This window comes from Pleurodeles waltl, chromosome 1_1 (assembly GCF_031143425.1).
Source record: "Pleurodeles waltl isolate 20211129_DDA chromosome 1_1, aPleWal1.hap1.20221129, whole genome shotgun sequence".
NCBI lineage: Eukaryota > Metazoa > Chordata > Amphibia > Caudata > Salamandridae > Pleurodeles > Pleurodeles waltl.
Window position 1 is genome coordinate 213,356,741 of NC_090436.1, and position 17,756 is coordinate 213,374,496.

Sequence of the window (17,756 nt, forward strand, 5' to 3'; positions counted from 1 at the left end):
AGAGATGGTCAGAATTTCTTTTAGACCCTCAGTGTGACTACCCTAGCCTTGACAGGCTCCTTGAAACTGTCAGGAGCATATTTGAGCACGCCTTTCAGCATAGGAGAAATTGGAGAGTATGCTCAGATTTGAAGTCTCTAGAAGAATGCATCCTCCTACTGGGTGACATGTACGTCAACCTTGTGAATGGCAGCACCCCTCTGAATGACCTCATGAAGGGTTGTGGTGTCATCAGGGGTTGATGCCCTGTTCTAATATTCTAGATCAGGGGCAACTGGGGGATCCACACTGTATTTATCCCAGGGACTATCGGTGGGGCTTTGCCTGACAGCTGGTCATAAGGTTAAAACAGGTCATAGAGGCTACCCTGCTCTGAATACAAAAGAGGGGACCCCTCTGGAGACAATCAGGGAGATATGCATGGGCGTGGTAGTGGCGGGGGAGTGGAGGTGGAGGGTGTGTTGGAGGTAGAGTGGGCTGTGTGGCAGGTCTGGTGGTTCAGTCCCTGAGTTTCTTCTGTAGCGGCTAGTGGGATGGAGGGATGGAAGAGGGCTCCCCTCCAAGGATATTCTCCTCTTTCAAGGAAAAGGTTCCTGGGGCAGTGGTGGAGGCGGGTTCACCACGATTTTCCCTGTAAGTGCGTGGATGAACAGGCGCTTTTTTCTAGCGCTCAGTTCCAGTTAGAACCTCCCCAAGACTGGGGCATTGACATCCTTGTCTTCAGATATCACTGGAGTTGCCAAGGTCATCAAGGAGGGCTTTCGCAAAGAGGCAGGTTTTGGTGTCAACAGAGTCCTGTGCATCAATGCAGATGGAGCGTTTGGTGTCGAATATGGGTGGGGCCAATGTAGTTCAGTGCCCTTGGAGAAGCTTGGGCTTGATGGAGTTCAACATTCTTGACTGGAGGCTTGCCTGGCATCAAAGCATTATGCCTGTGATGACTGGAGCTCGAAGGAAACAGAGGCACTTGGCTTCATTTTTCTCAGTGTCTGTGCTCAATGCCTGACACCCTCAAGGGTGGTGCTCTACCTTTGTGTGGGACTTCTTTTCAGGACCCGGCTTGGTGACAGGGGCAGAAGGTATACTCATGGCCGTTGCTGACACAGTCAACTTTCTGCCAATGTGTTTCTTCCACTTTCAACAAAGGACGTTCAAGGGCAACTGGTCTATTCATAAATATCCTGCTTCTGAAGGGGTTGTAGTGGACACAATTGAACCTAGACTAGAGTAATCTCATGAGGAACTGTAGCCTCTTTACAGGAAAGACCAACGTCTTACTCTAGAGACCCTCTAGTAATGACATGAGGTACAGCAGTCTGCTAGGGAAAATGTGTTTCTGACTCCAGGGAACTCTAATAACAGCCAAAGGTACTGCAGCCTAATTACAGGAAGGAGGTATGTCTGAGTTCAAGGACCTCTAGTAACAACAACCCAAGTTGCTGAAAACTGATTTGTTTCCACACCCTGCAAAATACAAGGATTTTTCTTTGACACAAGGGTCGATTAAGGGATTAAGGTACTCCAGCCTTTCACAACAAGGACTGTGTCATATTGGAAGGATCTCTAGTACCACGGATCAGCTAAGCTTTACAGAGTCTTTAAGTAAGAAGGATCAACAAAGCTGACAGTCTGGTTTGCAATTCATTTACAAGCCATTGGCAATACATGTTATAGATTTCCAGTTCGAGGCTTCTTTGAAAAGGAGAAGATAGCAGGATCAACTGATTAAGTAATAGAATGGCTGTGTGCTCATCCCTGGTCAATGGTTTATTTAACAACTTCATATATTACTCTGTAAGGAAGAACTTCTAGATCTTAATGAAATCCTGGCAGCCAAAGGAAAAAAATAGTTTGATCTCTCCACCTCACCACTGAGTAATGGCAGGCTTTAAATTGCAATATCCATAAACTAGTGATAAGAGTAAATTGAGGATGTATCAAAAAAGTCTGTAGGTGTCCACTTTACAGAACATTGAGCAGAATATTTAGGATTTATTTTTGCAAGATACATAAACAAATATGGTGATATGGAAGTGTACTTTTTTGCTTGTTCATTACTGGAGCAAGATTTAATGGATACGAGTCCAGCCTCAAAAGAAGGTTACATGCTGAACTTTATTTGCTGCACTTTACATTTGGGTACTTTAAAGAGTATGTGTGTAATTTATTGTTATGGCACAGTAGCGATACATATTTCCTAAAGAACTATACATATCTAGAATATACAGATATTCAGATTAAAAATATTTATCAACACAGGCATACGCAGTCAATAGCTGTTTGAATATGGTGATTATGAAGGAAAGAGACAACTCTTGAGTAGTCTTCTGAAGACAAGATAGTTATCCGTGGATCTTATATTTGGGGGTAATAAATTCCATAGTTTGGCTTCTTGAACGGAGAAGGATGTACCACCTATAGTCTTTTTCTTGTATGGTGGTGTTCTAAGGCAGGGTGCCAATCTTAAGCGGCGGTCTCTATGTTGAATGTATTTGGTTATTTTGTTTCTGATAAAAAGCAGTCCTGTTCCATGTACAGCTTTGTGGGTGATACAAAGCAGCTCGAAGATGGATCTTCTGGCAACAGGTAACCAGTGTAGTGCTCTCAAGGCAGGGGAGTTGTGGGCTTGTGGCTTTACATGTAACAGTAGCCTGGCATCAGAGTTTTGAATAGGTCATTAATAAAGTTATTTATAATTTGTTAGATCTTCTACATGGCATTTGCTATCAATTTACAGGTTTTTTTTTTATGGGAGTTAATATAATCCACCTCAATACTATTCAATTTATCAAACTTGGAAGAATTACAGCTTAAGCCATCCTTACTGGGAGTCCAACATGTGACCTGCAGGTTATATTTAGATTTTAGCATTTGATCTACTAAGCTATTTACCTCCACCACATGAAAATGACTCAATTATCTCATATGCTCTTTTGGCAGAAGACATATCAGTAAAGCAGTACAGTGTAAAAGCAAAAAGCACAGAATCAATGTATCTAGCTAAAACAAACTGAGGTGTGGGCCTGTTACAGCAATAGGTATGGATGATCCAAAAAGGTTCCACTGTATGAAGCTGGAACCTTAGAAAGGGAAGGAATAAGTATACTCTAGTATAGCAATATCCGAAAACATAAAACGCAGGGCACACCTCACAAATGCAGTAAAATAAAAGGCCGAAGTTACAACGAGTGGAATCTGCAGAATACAGACATCTTTTTCAGTAAGTATGTTTAGCCTCTTTTGCAAAGTTTAGACAATCAAACTGTGAAAGAAGTTGTGGGAAAAACAAGGTCAGGTCAATAACTTTACCACTGAAACGAAACCTTATGGGGCCAAAACTAGCCTAAGGCTGCTGGCTACAAAATCGAAGAGACTTGTTTGCGGATTCAAAGATATCGCTGTTGACGGTTACAGGCTTAATATCTAAGCTTACAAATGAAGAAGGCGATGGCAAGAAAGTTCCACGGCCAAAAACCACCAGCTTCACCATACGCTGGACCATAGGAAAAGTAACAGGTTCTGAGGCACGCTAGAGTGACCTTATTTTGGAAACTGAAAATAGCCAGCAAGCTTTGCTGGAAAGGTTTAAATTTGCTCAAAATCAGGGGGAATGTTTACCACTATCAATATTACTTGCTGGTCTGAAGTGTTTTCTACTATGTAGTACAAGTGTTTATGCTTCTTATGGTGACTGTGTTTATGGTAGAAATTCTACTATTTCAATGGAGAACTGGTGCAAAAAAGGCAAACTGGATTTAGCCCTATTGAATTTGCTTTTCTATTGTGCATTTCCATGAGGTGGACAAGCTAGCACAATCAGCGTGCGGTACCTCAGTAAAAGGGTTTTTCAAAGACATATGGCAGTGACAATTGGCTAAGAATATAAACCTGAGATATTTCATTGAAGAAGTAGCTCTAATACCTATACAAAATGTAGGAAAACACTCTAGCGCTTTGGTTTCTGCATCTGTGAAACATAAAAAAAAACTAATGTTGATAATGCCATCCGCTGCACGATATCCCCTGACGACCCAACACCGGTAATGGAACACCTCAACTTCGAAGTCCACACAGACGGAAAAAGCACCATCAGAGGCACCCTTGCCTGCAGACTGCCAGGACTATGCCCACATTACTGCAACGCCATCCTGGAACTCATCGCCCTGCAAGCAATGGACTCTGAGCACTACATATTCCTAGGAGACCTCAACTTTTACCTCAACAACCCCATCGAAGCCAGCTCCACCCACCTCCTGGAAAGCTTAAGCAACATTGGCCTCCAGCAGCTAGTCACCGACCCCGCCCACATCGCAGGAAACAGGCTCAACCCCATCTTCAGCGACAAAGTCGGATACATCCACGCTACACCACTCACCTGGTCCAACCACCACAGTGTACACTTCACCATCTCTGGACCCACATACCCCGGCACCATGCCCCCCAGATCCTCGTGAAGAAACTGGGAAAAGGTATCAGAAGATCAGTGAAATGACTCTCTCCACTCCCACCTCCCAGTCTCTACATACGACCGTGAACAAGCAGCAAAGAGCTTCTCCAAGTGGGTCAAAGAATGCATCATCGCCCCCATCAAGACAGCCAAGGCCAAAGAACAAAGCAAAAGAGCAAGCTGGTTCACAGAGGAACTGCACTCCTCCAAGTGCAACTGCCGACAACTTGAAAGGAAGTGGCACATCAGTGAAAAATCAGAAGATCGCACTGCCTTCAGGACCGCAGTCAACCAGTACCACCACCTCCTGAAAGAAACCAAGAAGAACACACTAGGAGACAGAATCAAAGCCAGCACAAACCACAGCAAAGAACTCTTCGCCATTGTGAAGGAGTTCACCAATCCTGCAGCCACTGAGAACGGCATCACTCCCTCCCAGGAACTGTGCGACAACCTTATGGACTTCTTCCATGACAAGATCTTGGCTATCTACGAAAACTTCGAACCCCAACAAGCAAGCCTATCAATGAAGAAACAAGTCGACAAAGTCTCACCCACCTGCTTCCACACCCTTCACATGCACCACAAGATATTCAAGTGACTCCCAGCAGACAGACATCAAAAGGACCGCCACGCAGATCCTCATCACCAGCAAACTGGACTACGGAAACATGCTCTACGGAGGAATCACAGCACGCCTCTTAAAGAGACTCCACACAATACAGAACTCAGAGGCAAAACTCAGACTGGACCATCCCAGAAAGACCCACATCACACCCCATTTCAAAAAACGACACTGGCTCCCGATTTGGAAGAGATGCCAGTTCAAGATGCAGACCCACACCTACAAGGCCCTGCACAACGAAGGGCCAGCATACATCAACAAATGCTTGACTTTCCACCAACTGACCAGACACTTCCGATCAGGTTCCCTCTCAGACATCCCAAGGATCCATCGAGCCAACAACAGAGAATGCTCCTTCTCGCACCTGGCAACCAAGGCTTGAACAACCTCCCCCTGCAACTCAGGGCCGCACCATCACTCCAGCGATTCATAGGAGAACTAAAGACTTGGATGTTGGAATGACCATTTCTTCATGCAACAGCATACAGCTCCAGCACCTTAAGACTCTAACAAGTGATTTCCAGCCCTCTATAAATGTTTGATTGATAGATTGACTTACTGACTGATGACTTTATAACCTGCTTCATCACCTCTGCCATGATATCTAGTACATCTGCAGCTAGAGTTGCACAGCATCACCTGGGTCTGTAGTAAAGCCTACTTGATGATGAGGAATCCGGGGAAAAATGTGCGCATTACAACTGTTCTTTCCTTCACATTCAGCTGTGGAACCATATATAAAAGTGAAGTGTATAAATTAATCTCAACCATTGGTAATTAATCAGGCTGCATTTCCAGTCCTGTCCACTCGGTCTAGACTATTTCTACAGTAGCATACGCTAATTTGCATATGGCTGTCTAGAGTGGCAAAGTGGGCAAAAAACGATGGACTGAAATGCAGCCAGAGTAGCTGCTAGTTAGTGGCTGAGATTAATTCAAGCATTCCACTCATTAATATTTTGTTTTTGTATGTGTCAAGTTATGAAGAATTCACAGGGGAGGTTCTAGTTGTGTGGCTGCATTAATTTATAAATGTCAGGAGTTTCGAAAACACAGCTGTAACACCACTTGAAGAAATAAATGGTGAAGTTAAAGATTTAAATCCAGATAGGATAGAGTTGTAGTGCTTCTAAAACACTTTTCATGTGCGGACCTTTTCTTAAGCTTATTCAGGAGTAGTACACACTTTAGAAAAAATAGAAAACAATCACAGAAATGTCAAACTGCATCATGATAAATATATTGCTAGCGCATTTTGTACCAAAGCATTATGCTACTTCTGATAGAAAAGAAAGCACAAAATGCATGCAGGATGACAGCTCGTGCTGTTCACAATTTGTTTCAACTATTTTCAATGGAAAGTCACCTGTTTATGAAGTTTTGCCAGTGTTTTTTCACTTGGGTAACTGTTTTGTTTTTCATCAAAATCTTCATAGTCATCCATGTTTCTACCCATCTTTTCCTGATATTCGGTAGGGCACTGATACAACAGAAAGCTTGTTAAAATTGTTATTGTTCATTGGAAACAAATAAATTAAAATGACTTGTAATGGTGAAAAAACGGTTTAATCAATCAAAGGACCACAATGCACGTGCATCAAAGTTATCAACATCCTTTGAAATCCAAAGAAATTATCTATTTACCTAAAACTGCTTTTCCTGATACTTGAACTTAAAATTCTTATTTTTGACATTAATGCAACTCATTGGAAAACACATATTAAAATAAAGGAAATAGAGTCAACTATAATATGTTAAGAAACAAATTCCATATCTTTAACAATATCTACTATAGATTTGCATGTCGTGCATTGTCTTGACATGTTATGACTTGGTATAGAATTATTAGTACTGTTTTAAAAGAGAAATAAAAGAAAATCAAAGCCTCAATTCCTCTTTTGTACATAACAGTACTCTGCTACGATAGTAGACTGTAAAAGCACCATGCCACACGCTTTCAGTTTGTGAGGCATATAATTCAGGACGACACTTATGTTCAACTTAACGAAGAGGGTGGGTTGGGACTCTATTTTACTATCCATTTTCAGAGTATATGGCTGAAACCTCTGGTACATTACACATGAATATCTATCAGAGTCAGCAGAACAAAATGGTCACAAGCTTCTAGCATGGTGAAATTCCAAAAATAAATATTTATACATATTCCCACGTGACATGTTTTCTTAATAGCTTTCTGAAATATATTTTAGTTGATTAATCTTCAGATACTGTTTCTGTTTTTGTGACATCTGTATCTGAGTTTATACTTGACATGGGCACATGACCCAAAGTTCAGAAGGAAGACAATACACAAAATGTGAATCTACAACAGAGTCACCCAGCACCACATTCCTGGCTAGTAGAATAAATTAAATACAAGCGATGGTGATGATGGTGTTAACACGCAGCTAAGTATTTAATTTTGTCATTTTGATGGATATCCTGTCCTCAACACATTGTAACTAGCTCTTTAGTTCATATTCATTATAAATGTCCGCTGAACAAACATTTCAGCTATTTCTTCCACTATCAATCTCTCTTCAAAATAATTATTTCTGTGATATAACCTCATTTTTATATTTTGTTTACTTTTGTTAGTGTTGTCAAGGCTGAAATGTATATTGGATTTGTGTTATTTTTTTGCAGGCAAGAAATCCAATTGGTGGCTTTCTCAATCGAAGGAATTGGTTCTATCTAGATCCTGCAAATGACAGATCTAACTTTCTTTCAAAATATTCATGCTAAACACAATACACAATTTGTACTCTTTTGAAAAAAGTAAATAATTAAACTATCTTGTCAGGACATTTTGTGTGTGGAATGAAATCACTCTCTAGGAACCCTGTATCTAATGACAATAGCTGTAATGCCTCAATTAACAAAAGGAACGTATGCGATTTAAAGTTGAATTACCTTTTTCAATATTGTATCAATGCATTTCCTCAAAGGGTGATTGTACTTAATGCTTTCATTCACTTTGCGAACTTCCTGCGAAACAAACATGTAAGACTGTTAAATGAAAGTACTTAAATTAGCTCTTTTCAAAATGAGGGGTAGCTCAAATCTTCCAATTCAAATATGAACAGCACCCCCCCAGTGTAAAACACATGGTCATAAATCTACAAAAAAAAAAACGTTTAATTTCATAGCAATCACTACTGAACACAGGCTGATGGAAGAGGCTACTAAATTCACAAGAACAAAACAATTTTCAAATTTCTCAGAAGGGATCTGACATAGTATTTGCTATATTTTCCAGGGAGTCACTTGTAGATACATTCAGAGACTTTGAAGTTCACCTAAAACAGGGGCAAGAGAATTGCTGGGCTACTGCGGGATTCCGTCAATGAGGCAAGGAACTGAGGGCCAGATGTAGCTAGATATGCTTTTGCGACTCGGAAATTGCGAGTCGGTGCGACTCGCAATTTCCCAGTCACAAAAGCATATGCAGAATGGTAATATTAATGAGGTGGGTCGCAATTTGCGACCCCCTTGCGATTCCCTGCACTCACAGGGATGGTGGCCTGCTGGAGACAGCAGACCTCCATGTCTGTGACTGCTTTTTCAATAAAGCAGTTTTTTTTACTTTGTATTGCAGCCCGTTTTCCTTAAAGGAAAACGAGTTGCATTACAAAAGAAAAAATGAAACCATTTGGTTTCGTTTTTTCAGAGTAGGCAGTGGTCCATTGGGCCACTGCCTGCTCGGAAAAAATATTTTTGCCGACATTCACATGGACATGCCGAAAGGGAACCCTTCCCTTTTGCAAATGAGTTAGCACCCACTTGGCATGGGTGCTAACTGCGAATTGCTTTGCGACGGTGTTCACGGTCACAAATCAATTTTGCATCGCGATGCAAATCGCAAATAGGAAGGGAACACCCCTTCCTATTTGCAAGTCGCATTCCCATTTTGCGAGTCGGTGCCGATGCGTGTTTTGCATGGCGCAAACTGCAAATTTCGCAGTTTGCGCTATGCAAAATGCTTTCTACATCTGGCCCTAAATTCACTAAAGTGCTTCCGTGGGGGCCGTGGAGGCTTTTTTTTCAAAACTGAATCCCGAACAGGTAAGCATGTTATTGTCACCCGCTCTACTTTGGTTTTCTAATTTACAAAAAAAAAAAAAAGACATTTTGTCTGAAATAGAAAACAAACAATAAACCTGACACTGAGGGTGTTTTCTCCTGGTGCATGTGGAGCATTATTAATTTTGTCTCTCGGGTCTCAAATACCTTGCTTGACAGATAGGGAAAATGTGCATTGGCCTAAATGTTGCAGACCTCCATGTGCACTAAAGAAGGCAGTCTTGTGGTGACAGGCCACCACAAATGACTGCTTATCAACTAATGTTCCACGTAGCACTCAGGACTTTTGGAGAACTGGGAGTTTGGCTACTTACATAGGGGCAGTCTCTTTATGAGTGCATTTTGTTTACAGGTAACCTACTTTCACACTCTGAGTTACAGGTACAGGTGGCATCAATAATTGAGGGTCAGAGAAGTACAGGACTATGTACAGGGTAGGACCCTGCGAAATGGGAATAAGCAAGGTAATCAGTATCACTGCATCGATCTCGGATCCTCCATTTCCAGCTACTATCTCACTTTTTTGCAGCGGAAATGTCAGGGGAGGAACACATCAGGAATAAACATTTTTGGCATCACTTATAGCTCTAGTGCGATTGATACCACCAGTTACCGCTGCTTCAGGATTACTGAGACCCCAATTATGAGAACTTTCAGAAGTTTTGACTCATTCAATCAATGCAATACGTCAGAGGCTTTGAGTGATTTACCATCAAAAAGTACATGTTGTAAAAGTCAAACATCCAGTTTTACCAAAAAATTGACCGCCCAAAAGTATTTTTATTTGGTGATGTCACAAAAGTGTTTTACCATACTCCGTTACTTAAAAGCAAGCATTTATAGAATTCTCCCTCGAAAGCATATTATATGTAAATGTAAGAAGGGGAACTTGGAAAGCAGATTTCAGTGCAGCTTGTTGGGTATGAGTACGTATTCAACAGAGACTGTAATGACATGGTATTGTATTGTTAATTATATGACACAAATAGAAGCCTTTGTTATTTCACATATTTAAATTCTTGCATTAGCTAGGTAATGTCCAACACTGGTAACTAGGTAGTCAGATCAACGTCGAAGTGCACTGGGCTGCAATGTTAAGTGGTGGTTAAACATACTACACGCTGCACCTCTGTGCACAGTGTTCAAAGCTGGTAAAAAGTATTTTCAGTGATTTACAATTGGTCACATTATTACAGAACAGCAGCCACTCTCACCTCCATAACATCTTCTAAGGTCTCTTCTGCATCTGCTTTCTCTGTCATTAATTTGGCAGCCTTGAAATAGGTCTTCATCAGGAGGTATCCCCTTTTGGCTCCGTACCAATATGATCGAGGGATTTCCACCAAGCCATATCCCAACAGCAACACGAGCAAAAAAAGACCCCATGTATTGGCAGCAGCAATGGCAATAGTCCGAAGCTGATACCTAATGCACACAAATGTTTACACTTTTTACAGTAAGCCTCACAAAATACCACCATCTAATATTATATTGTGTCCAGAATAAGCAATACTATGAAGATAAATTGCAAACATGTTATAAATTGAAGGTAAAAGGCAAGTAGAATTGACCTGTGCTTTTAAAGGCTAGTAAAACAGACTCTCTCTAAATAATTATTATCAAGAAACAGATTTATTTTTAATAAACCAAAGATTGATATAGGAGTGAAGCTCACTGCATCCTCAAAAGAGTGTTTTAGTGCAATATGGAAAAAAATAAAATAATGAAACCCAGATGATTTCCTGGTACAATTCAAAGAACTTTGTGTAATCTTACTAACTATTGCCCAAATAAACATACCTTCAGTTGTCAACACCATAGCTAATTCTATAAAGGTGTGCAGAGGTCTTGTGCTCCCACCCTCTTCACTTCATTCACAGAGACTGCCGCCCAGAGACGACAGTGAGGGAATAAATGCGGGAAGCAGGCATCTGCCAGGAATATTGACAGTGGCTGTGACAGCAATGAACCTGGAGAAGCAAAAAGAGGCCTCCTTAGGCCTCGGTGCTAGCATGCAAGAGTGGGGACATAGGAAGTCAACAATACTGACCCTGAATGGAAGGGGCATTACAGAACACTGATTAGACTTTTTGAACCACCTTCCCCAAGTACTGGGACTCCTCCCACCTAAACACCATGAGATGCCACTTTGCAGGTTGGTGGAAGGTGGCCATTGAAAGGGTTGAACCCCTACCCCCTCCGCAGATCACAAAAGCCCCAAAGAATTGGTGAGCAGTAATATGCCCAGACAAAAGACAGCACTATCCAAAACTGTGAGCAGTGCAACCACCGCAGGAAAAACTAAAGCAACCCTTGGTCTGCTAACTAAAAACAGTTATGAACAGTCTGCACTGTGATGCGTCTGATGGGTGCAGGGGGAGGAACAAGAGCTAGATTAATAAAAATGGACACATGCCAGAGGTATATGGAGTGAGTATCATTGGTAGATTAATAAATGATTTTCCTAAGGTAGCAGGGGACCTTGGGGTAAAAAATGTTAGCCGAGAAACCAGCTCTGTAGATTTTCAAGGACCTAGGCATTGGCCAGGGAAAAGATAAAGATTTACAGTAACGATCTGAAGTTCCCCAAGTTCCTGGAAACACTGAGAATGCAGATCTCCTGCTAGTAAACATTACCTCTTGCAGTGGCAGGTGGCAGAATAGCAATGGCTAAAATGACCATGCTACCCCACCTCCTAATTTTTTGCCAACCTACCAGTAGCAACAACTTTCAAGGAACTGGATATGCTACTAGGAGATCTGATAGGGAGCAAGAGCAAGCTAGGAGTGGTGCTAGAGAAATTGAAGTTCCTGGAGGAAAGTGACAGAATGGAGGCTCCCAAATTTGAGGGCTATTATTTGGCTGCACAGACACAGTGGGTAGCTTGATAGATAAGTGGCTACAATTTTACAAAGGTGAGGGCAGATCAGCCTTAGAGCAGAGTAACGTGTGGCATAGATTGCTACTGCCAAAAGCAAAACTACATCCAACATTACCTACACTGGTCTGAGTCACAATAAAATGTTATCACAAATACCTATATAAGAAGTAGCGAGACATACCATACGGGCCAGAATTCCCTCTGGCGGGATGGTCAAAACATCAAAGTTTCCACTCCCAGTGGGAACAGCAAAAATGGGAAAACAAGGGAGTCACCACAATAGGGGATGTATTCCACAAAAGATCATTAGTCAGGTTGGAAACCATGATGGAGGTATAGGGGAGGCAGAATGGACAACTCCTAAAACACAGAGCTGGGGTGGCCACAACATGTCATATATGGGGAGTAAGAATTAAAAACACCCACATGTGAAAAAATACAAGCATTGTACACATTAGAAAACTGGGGTAGACTGATAACATGACACAACAGAGCAATACTGAAAAGACCAGGGGTTTCACTAGAAGGGCATAAGGACAAGCCAGAGACTAGTTTTAGCAGTAGTATATATAAAAAGTATGGGATAAAATCATAGCGTACCACCCATAAAAGTTTCTGCTGTGTGAAACTTACATTTTTACAACTGAATATATTTCATAGGGCCTACAGGACTACCTGAGTGATTAGTACATTAAACATTTGGGTTAAAACATGTGTTCTGAGTGTTCCAGTTACTTCTCCTCATTGTCCCAAACTCTCTATTTAAAGCAAGTCACAATCTGGAGTAGTTCAGCTTTATTTAATCAGAGGAGGTCTAGAATCATGCTATTAAAACCAACAAGAAAATCTGGCCTGTCCGAAAGTGGTAAATTATATCATGAAATGGCACTTTCTGTGGGGGATCAAGGATTCAAAGAGACAAGAATCTAGCTAATGCTCTCAGATATCCTCCTCTGAAGTTTGTACTTTAGATTCCTGTATATTGCTATTGTTCTTCGATGCTGTTAAACGGCATCTGCTGATGGTTGGTTTCATACAGTGGGTTGTGTCGGATGCACTATCAGAGTTTTGTCTTTATTCCTTTTATTACAAACTTCAGGCCTTTTAATAAGACTAACAACAGAGGACTGGGGCCAATAAACTACCAAATGCAGATTCAATCAATTACAGAACTCTTATTTCCTTCTTTTCCAACCCTTCTTTTTCCCAGTCCAATACATTCAGACAGCCAGATAGAAGGAGATGCAAAAGAGATTAAGGGAATAGGAAAATATGTGAAAGCAGAGGCTTCCCCCAAAAATTCGCAAAAATCTAGGGGGGATGGAAGGGAATATTTGGGCAGGTCATATCAATACTGACTAAAAAGGTGTCCTATGGCAGAAAGGTTCCACTACTGATACAGATGGACAAGTAGGGGGAATACAGACATGGCTAGTGTATCCTAGAAGAAAATCAACGTGGGGAGTCTAGCTGCAGCGTGGTCAATGGAAAACTGAGGAGGAAGATGTGTGAAGGGATTATATGTACTGCATATTTACACCAATGTCTATACACAGCTATTGTCTTTTTTGAGACATTAATGTGATCCGGAAAAAGAAAATAAAACTGAAGGAGCTGTCACACTCTATGGCCCCATAGGATTTAAGCATTTGCAGAAAGAAAAAAGACAGTAGAGGCCTGAAATCTAATGTGGACAAGCTCAACATGAAAATAACAGTTTTGAACGTATATACAAAGGTGAAACAGGAGGCTAGGTAAGTAGAGAGAAATTACCCCAAAGCAAATTCCCTTATGTAACACTTACCCTTTAAAACTGTATTATGAACAGTAGTCTATAAAGTAATTTAAAGGTGATATTTTACCACTGCTAAAATTAACTAAAATGAATTAGCTGCAAACAAGCAATCAAAGGAAATGGTGGTGGGAAGTACTTTTTGATTCAAATATCTTGTCAAGACAGATTTAAAAGAACTAAGAAAAACAAATGTGTGAATTTGCCACTGAACATACAGGTAATGATGAAGGGTGCTGCTATAAATGAGGTTTATCACCTGAAAATCAGCCGAGAACATGATTAAGTCCAGCAAGTGGAAAGCTTGATGCTACTTTCTGAAACACACCAGAGGCCCTAGTTGCTTAGCCAGGGCACGTACAGTTACAGTAAGTGAGAAAATACAATTTCCTTCCCAGTGAATGCATTTTGGAAAACTTGTATATCTGATCTTTAAGACCCAGGTAAAGATAGCAAATTCACCTAGCCAGACGTGACCTATTCAGACTCATAAATCAGACTACATATCAACCATGATACCAAAGAAAAATATTTATTTTTGATTCAATAATGTCCCTAAATCCAATCAAACCAGTCAGAAGTGCTTTGGGAATTTCATCTCTGGGGGCAAGATGTATTTTTCACTTGATAGAGTACATGTAATTTTACCAGAAAGCCAAAAGGGGCCACAATTCCTCTAGCTAACAGACCTAGTTTCACGTCTTTTCCTGGCAAGTTATGGCCAGTGAACAGAAGTAAATGGCGATCTTCTGTTTCACAACTAATTTGTACAGCAGTGCAGTGCTGTGCTAAGCATAAAACAGTTAGTACAGTTTGGTCTATTTCCGAATCTCTTAGTTCCACCCCTGTAGGCAGCCTGGAAGCCCTCTGCAACAATTGCTTCCCCAGCTCCTCTGGGTATTTCACAATTTCACTCAGTTTCTTTGTTATTACCTCAGTAAGTAAATCTTCCTGAAATAAAGGATGGACCTCAAATAACTGTGATTGGGTATGCTGCCTGAAATTCCATCTGGGAGTCTAGCTTTGTGATGCTACCAATCACAGGCTTTGAAGAAAGCCGTATTCTGCAACACATTTTTGTTTTTCTGTCTCAAACCTTTCAGCACTTCAAACTTATTGTCTGGCTCTATTAAGACTCATCCCAATCCTGCAGCCCAACTACCGGATTCTCCATCTTCTTCTCAAGTGCTTGCATGATTATCTTGATGTTACTTTCCACATAAACATCTTCTCTTCTTCAGTAACCTCTGAGTCTTTGTAAGACTCTTCGGCCGTCTCCTTGTCTTTTGTTTGTCAGCTGTGCACCGAGGTCTGAATAATTCCTCTTTGCTGTGCATCCAACTGTCAGCCATTGTATGCAAGCACCAATCTACATCCTTCAACATTCCAAAACTCACAGGGGAGCTCAGACCCATGTCTAGTATCTGTGTATAGGAGGGGAGGGCTACTCCCCTGGAAATGCAAAGTATATCCAAAGGAACAAAGGGCCCTCGGCCAAGCCGAGCTACACTTTCAATCAAGATGTAGGTAAGAAAAGCCTATGATCATGAGGTCATCATCCCCTCGTCCACACTTTCTGCACATCTGCTTCTTTCTGGAAAAGCAAACCTTTCCTCACATGTCTGGTTCACATGCAAGTATCCCAGCTGGCAGCACCCCTCTGCAAGCAGTCGAACCAAACTCTCTCTCCTGAGTCTCCTCAAATCAGCCCAGTGGTTTAGCTGGGTATGGAAGCCACTGACCTCGCCCCACCAGCTTCTCAACAGCAGAAGCTCATGGTACGAAGACCGAGGAATGAAACTCTTCGGGGTCACCCACAAAAGCAGTCTCCAAAGGAAAACAAGCAGCTCTCAAACAGTGAACCAGATTCCAAATTCTGAACCATTACCTAGTTGCGGAAAAGCCATCCTGGAACCACACTGGTGAACAGATAAGTGGGGCCCTCAACATGAGCATTAAATGAGCTTAAAGAGATTGCAGCCATCTTGAACTCAGCTGGCCTAGAACCCCGCTCAAGCAAGGGAAGAGACTGTTTGAACAGAGACAAATTGATGAACCACAAAGTAGGGATTGTGAAAATGTCAAGACATCTGAGGGGAAAGTCTTGAAACAATATTGTATAGCTAATTTATTGCCTCATGTTAAGATATATTTGGGTGAAGAGGGAGATCGGAAGGATGAAGTACTGTGGAGAGGATAACTTTCAGAAGGGAAATGTGATTTGTACAAAATGCACAGAAGAAAACATTAGCTTTTCATGCACAATTTGTGAACAGCATTCGTTTGTGAAAAGATGGATTTAAAAACATGTTACTGAAAGACTATTTTGAAAATATACATACATTCTAAAGACAAATCTTTGCAATTACTGAAATGTAGACTGTGACATTTAAGCAAAATAGACCAATAGTAATAAACATACAACCATATATGTAACTCTGCAAAGCGAAAGTGGGCATATACTTGGCTACTACTACTCACCATTCCAGGTGCAAATTAGGATTCACAGCAACATATATTAAAAGTGCTCCAAAAATTAACAGATATGTGCCATAATAGATAGCATTTTCAATTAGCGCGGTTTTAATCTTCCCTGTGATAGAGAATCCTCCTGATCGTGCATAGGACTGCATGAAAGGCAGCATAATCCTAGGAAAGAATAAAGTATACTTTAAGAAATTTTATTTAAAATAACAAGAAAACAACATTTAGGAGAATGGACTTAAAATGCTGTTGGAAAAAATCAGTGGGGAATGCAAAATAACTAATGAACCAGGTCAATGTCAGAATAAGCAAAACCTTTACAAAGAGGGCTCGGCTGAGAATCTCCTGAAGAGGGAACAGTTGCTTAGCTGTAAATGTACTTATCTTTCAGTGGATTCTCCATTGACCTGAGAAGCAATGAATTGTCCACCCCTGTGTGTGATTCCAGAGCACCTTAAAAAATAAATATATATTTTATTCTCTAGAACAACTAGTTTAACCTTTGACATACTACTGAAGGCTATACATGCCAATGCATTTATTTATATATTCATTTTGTAAAGTAGCCAATTTGATAAGTCACTAAAGAAAAGTGACAAAAACACTTTAATTGTCATTTATTTAAAAGAAAGTGAGAGATAAGGCAAACAATGCAGCTAGAGGCTAGGAAACTGGCACTGCTCCTTTAAGGAAGCGCACTCCATAGTGTTTAACCATGTCTCCTCAGTGACAGCTGCTCCTGTTATTTTCGATCAGGGACAAAAGATCGATCCCTGGGTTTGCCCAGTAAGGATGTATTTGTTTTCTGATAACAGCATAGAACAAACTATCTAAAAAAGGGCTGCTTTGCGGTGAACAACCAGTTTATGAAAAGAGTCAGACTAGCAAGTGTTTATTGTCTTATCAAGGTAAGACTTGAGGCCCCTTCTTACATCAAACATTTGTAGAGTTCTTTCAAGCGGAGTAGAAGGATTCTAAAAGAATGTGGTAATAGGAAACAAAATGTATGTCTACCTTACCTGTATGGAACATACTGTTTCGTTTGTGGAAACATAAAGCCTAAATGTCACAAATAGTGCCACTAAGAAAGGAGTCTTCCATGAAGCATGCTATAAGGTGGAATTTGGTTTAGAATTAAATATTTGTTGAAAATGGGGGCACTTAGATTCAAAACAACAGCACTGAATTCCTGAGGAGGAAACAGTCTTCTAATTGCTGGGAAACCCTTTTTAATGTCTTACAGGAAGAATTTCATAAGAAGGACCCTAAACATGAGATTTGTGAAGAACATTTCCTCTAAGCAGTAATGGCAGCAAGATGTACATTTAATGACAAATGCAACCCTAATCTGGCCAAACAGAGAAGTTAAGAAAGAACTGCTTCTTCTTGTTACTTAGATAAATCAATGTTTTTTCTCAATACAGCAGGTCTAGAACATTTTCA

At 40.8% G+C, this 17,756-nt stretch overlaps 1 protein-coding gene across 1 annotated transcript in view; it reads right to left on the minus strand.

The window, feature by feature from the left end:
- The window catches only part of LMBRD2 (LMBR1 domain containing 2), a 214,498-nt gene that overhangs the window by 120,306 nt on the left and 76,436 nt on the right, over positions 1–17,756 (minus strand). The window contains exons 5-8 of the mRNA XM_069220991.1: positions 16,311–16,478; positions 10,370–10,580; positions 7,986–8,060; positions 6,439–6,552 (exon numbers count right to left, since the gene is read on the minus strand). Of these exons, the coding sequence (XP_069077092.1) occupies positions 6,439–6,552; positions 7,986–8,060; positions 10,370–10,580; positions 16,311–16,478 (568 nt within the window). The remainder of the gene's footprint in view (positions 1–6,438; positions 6,553–7,985; positions 8,061–10,369; positions 10,581–16,310; positions 16,479–17,756) is intronic.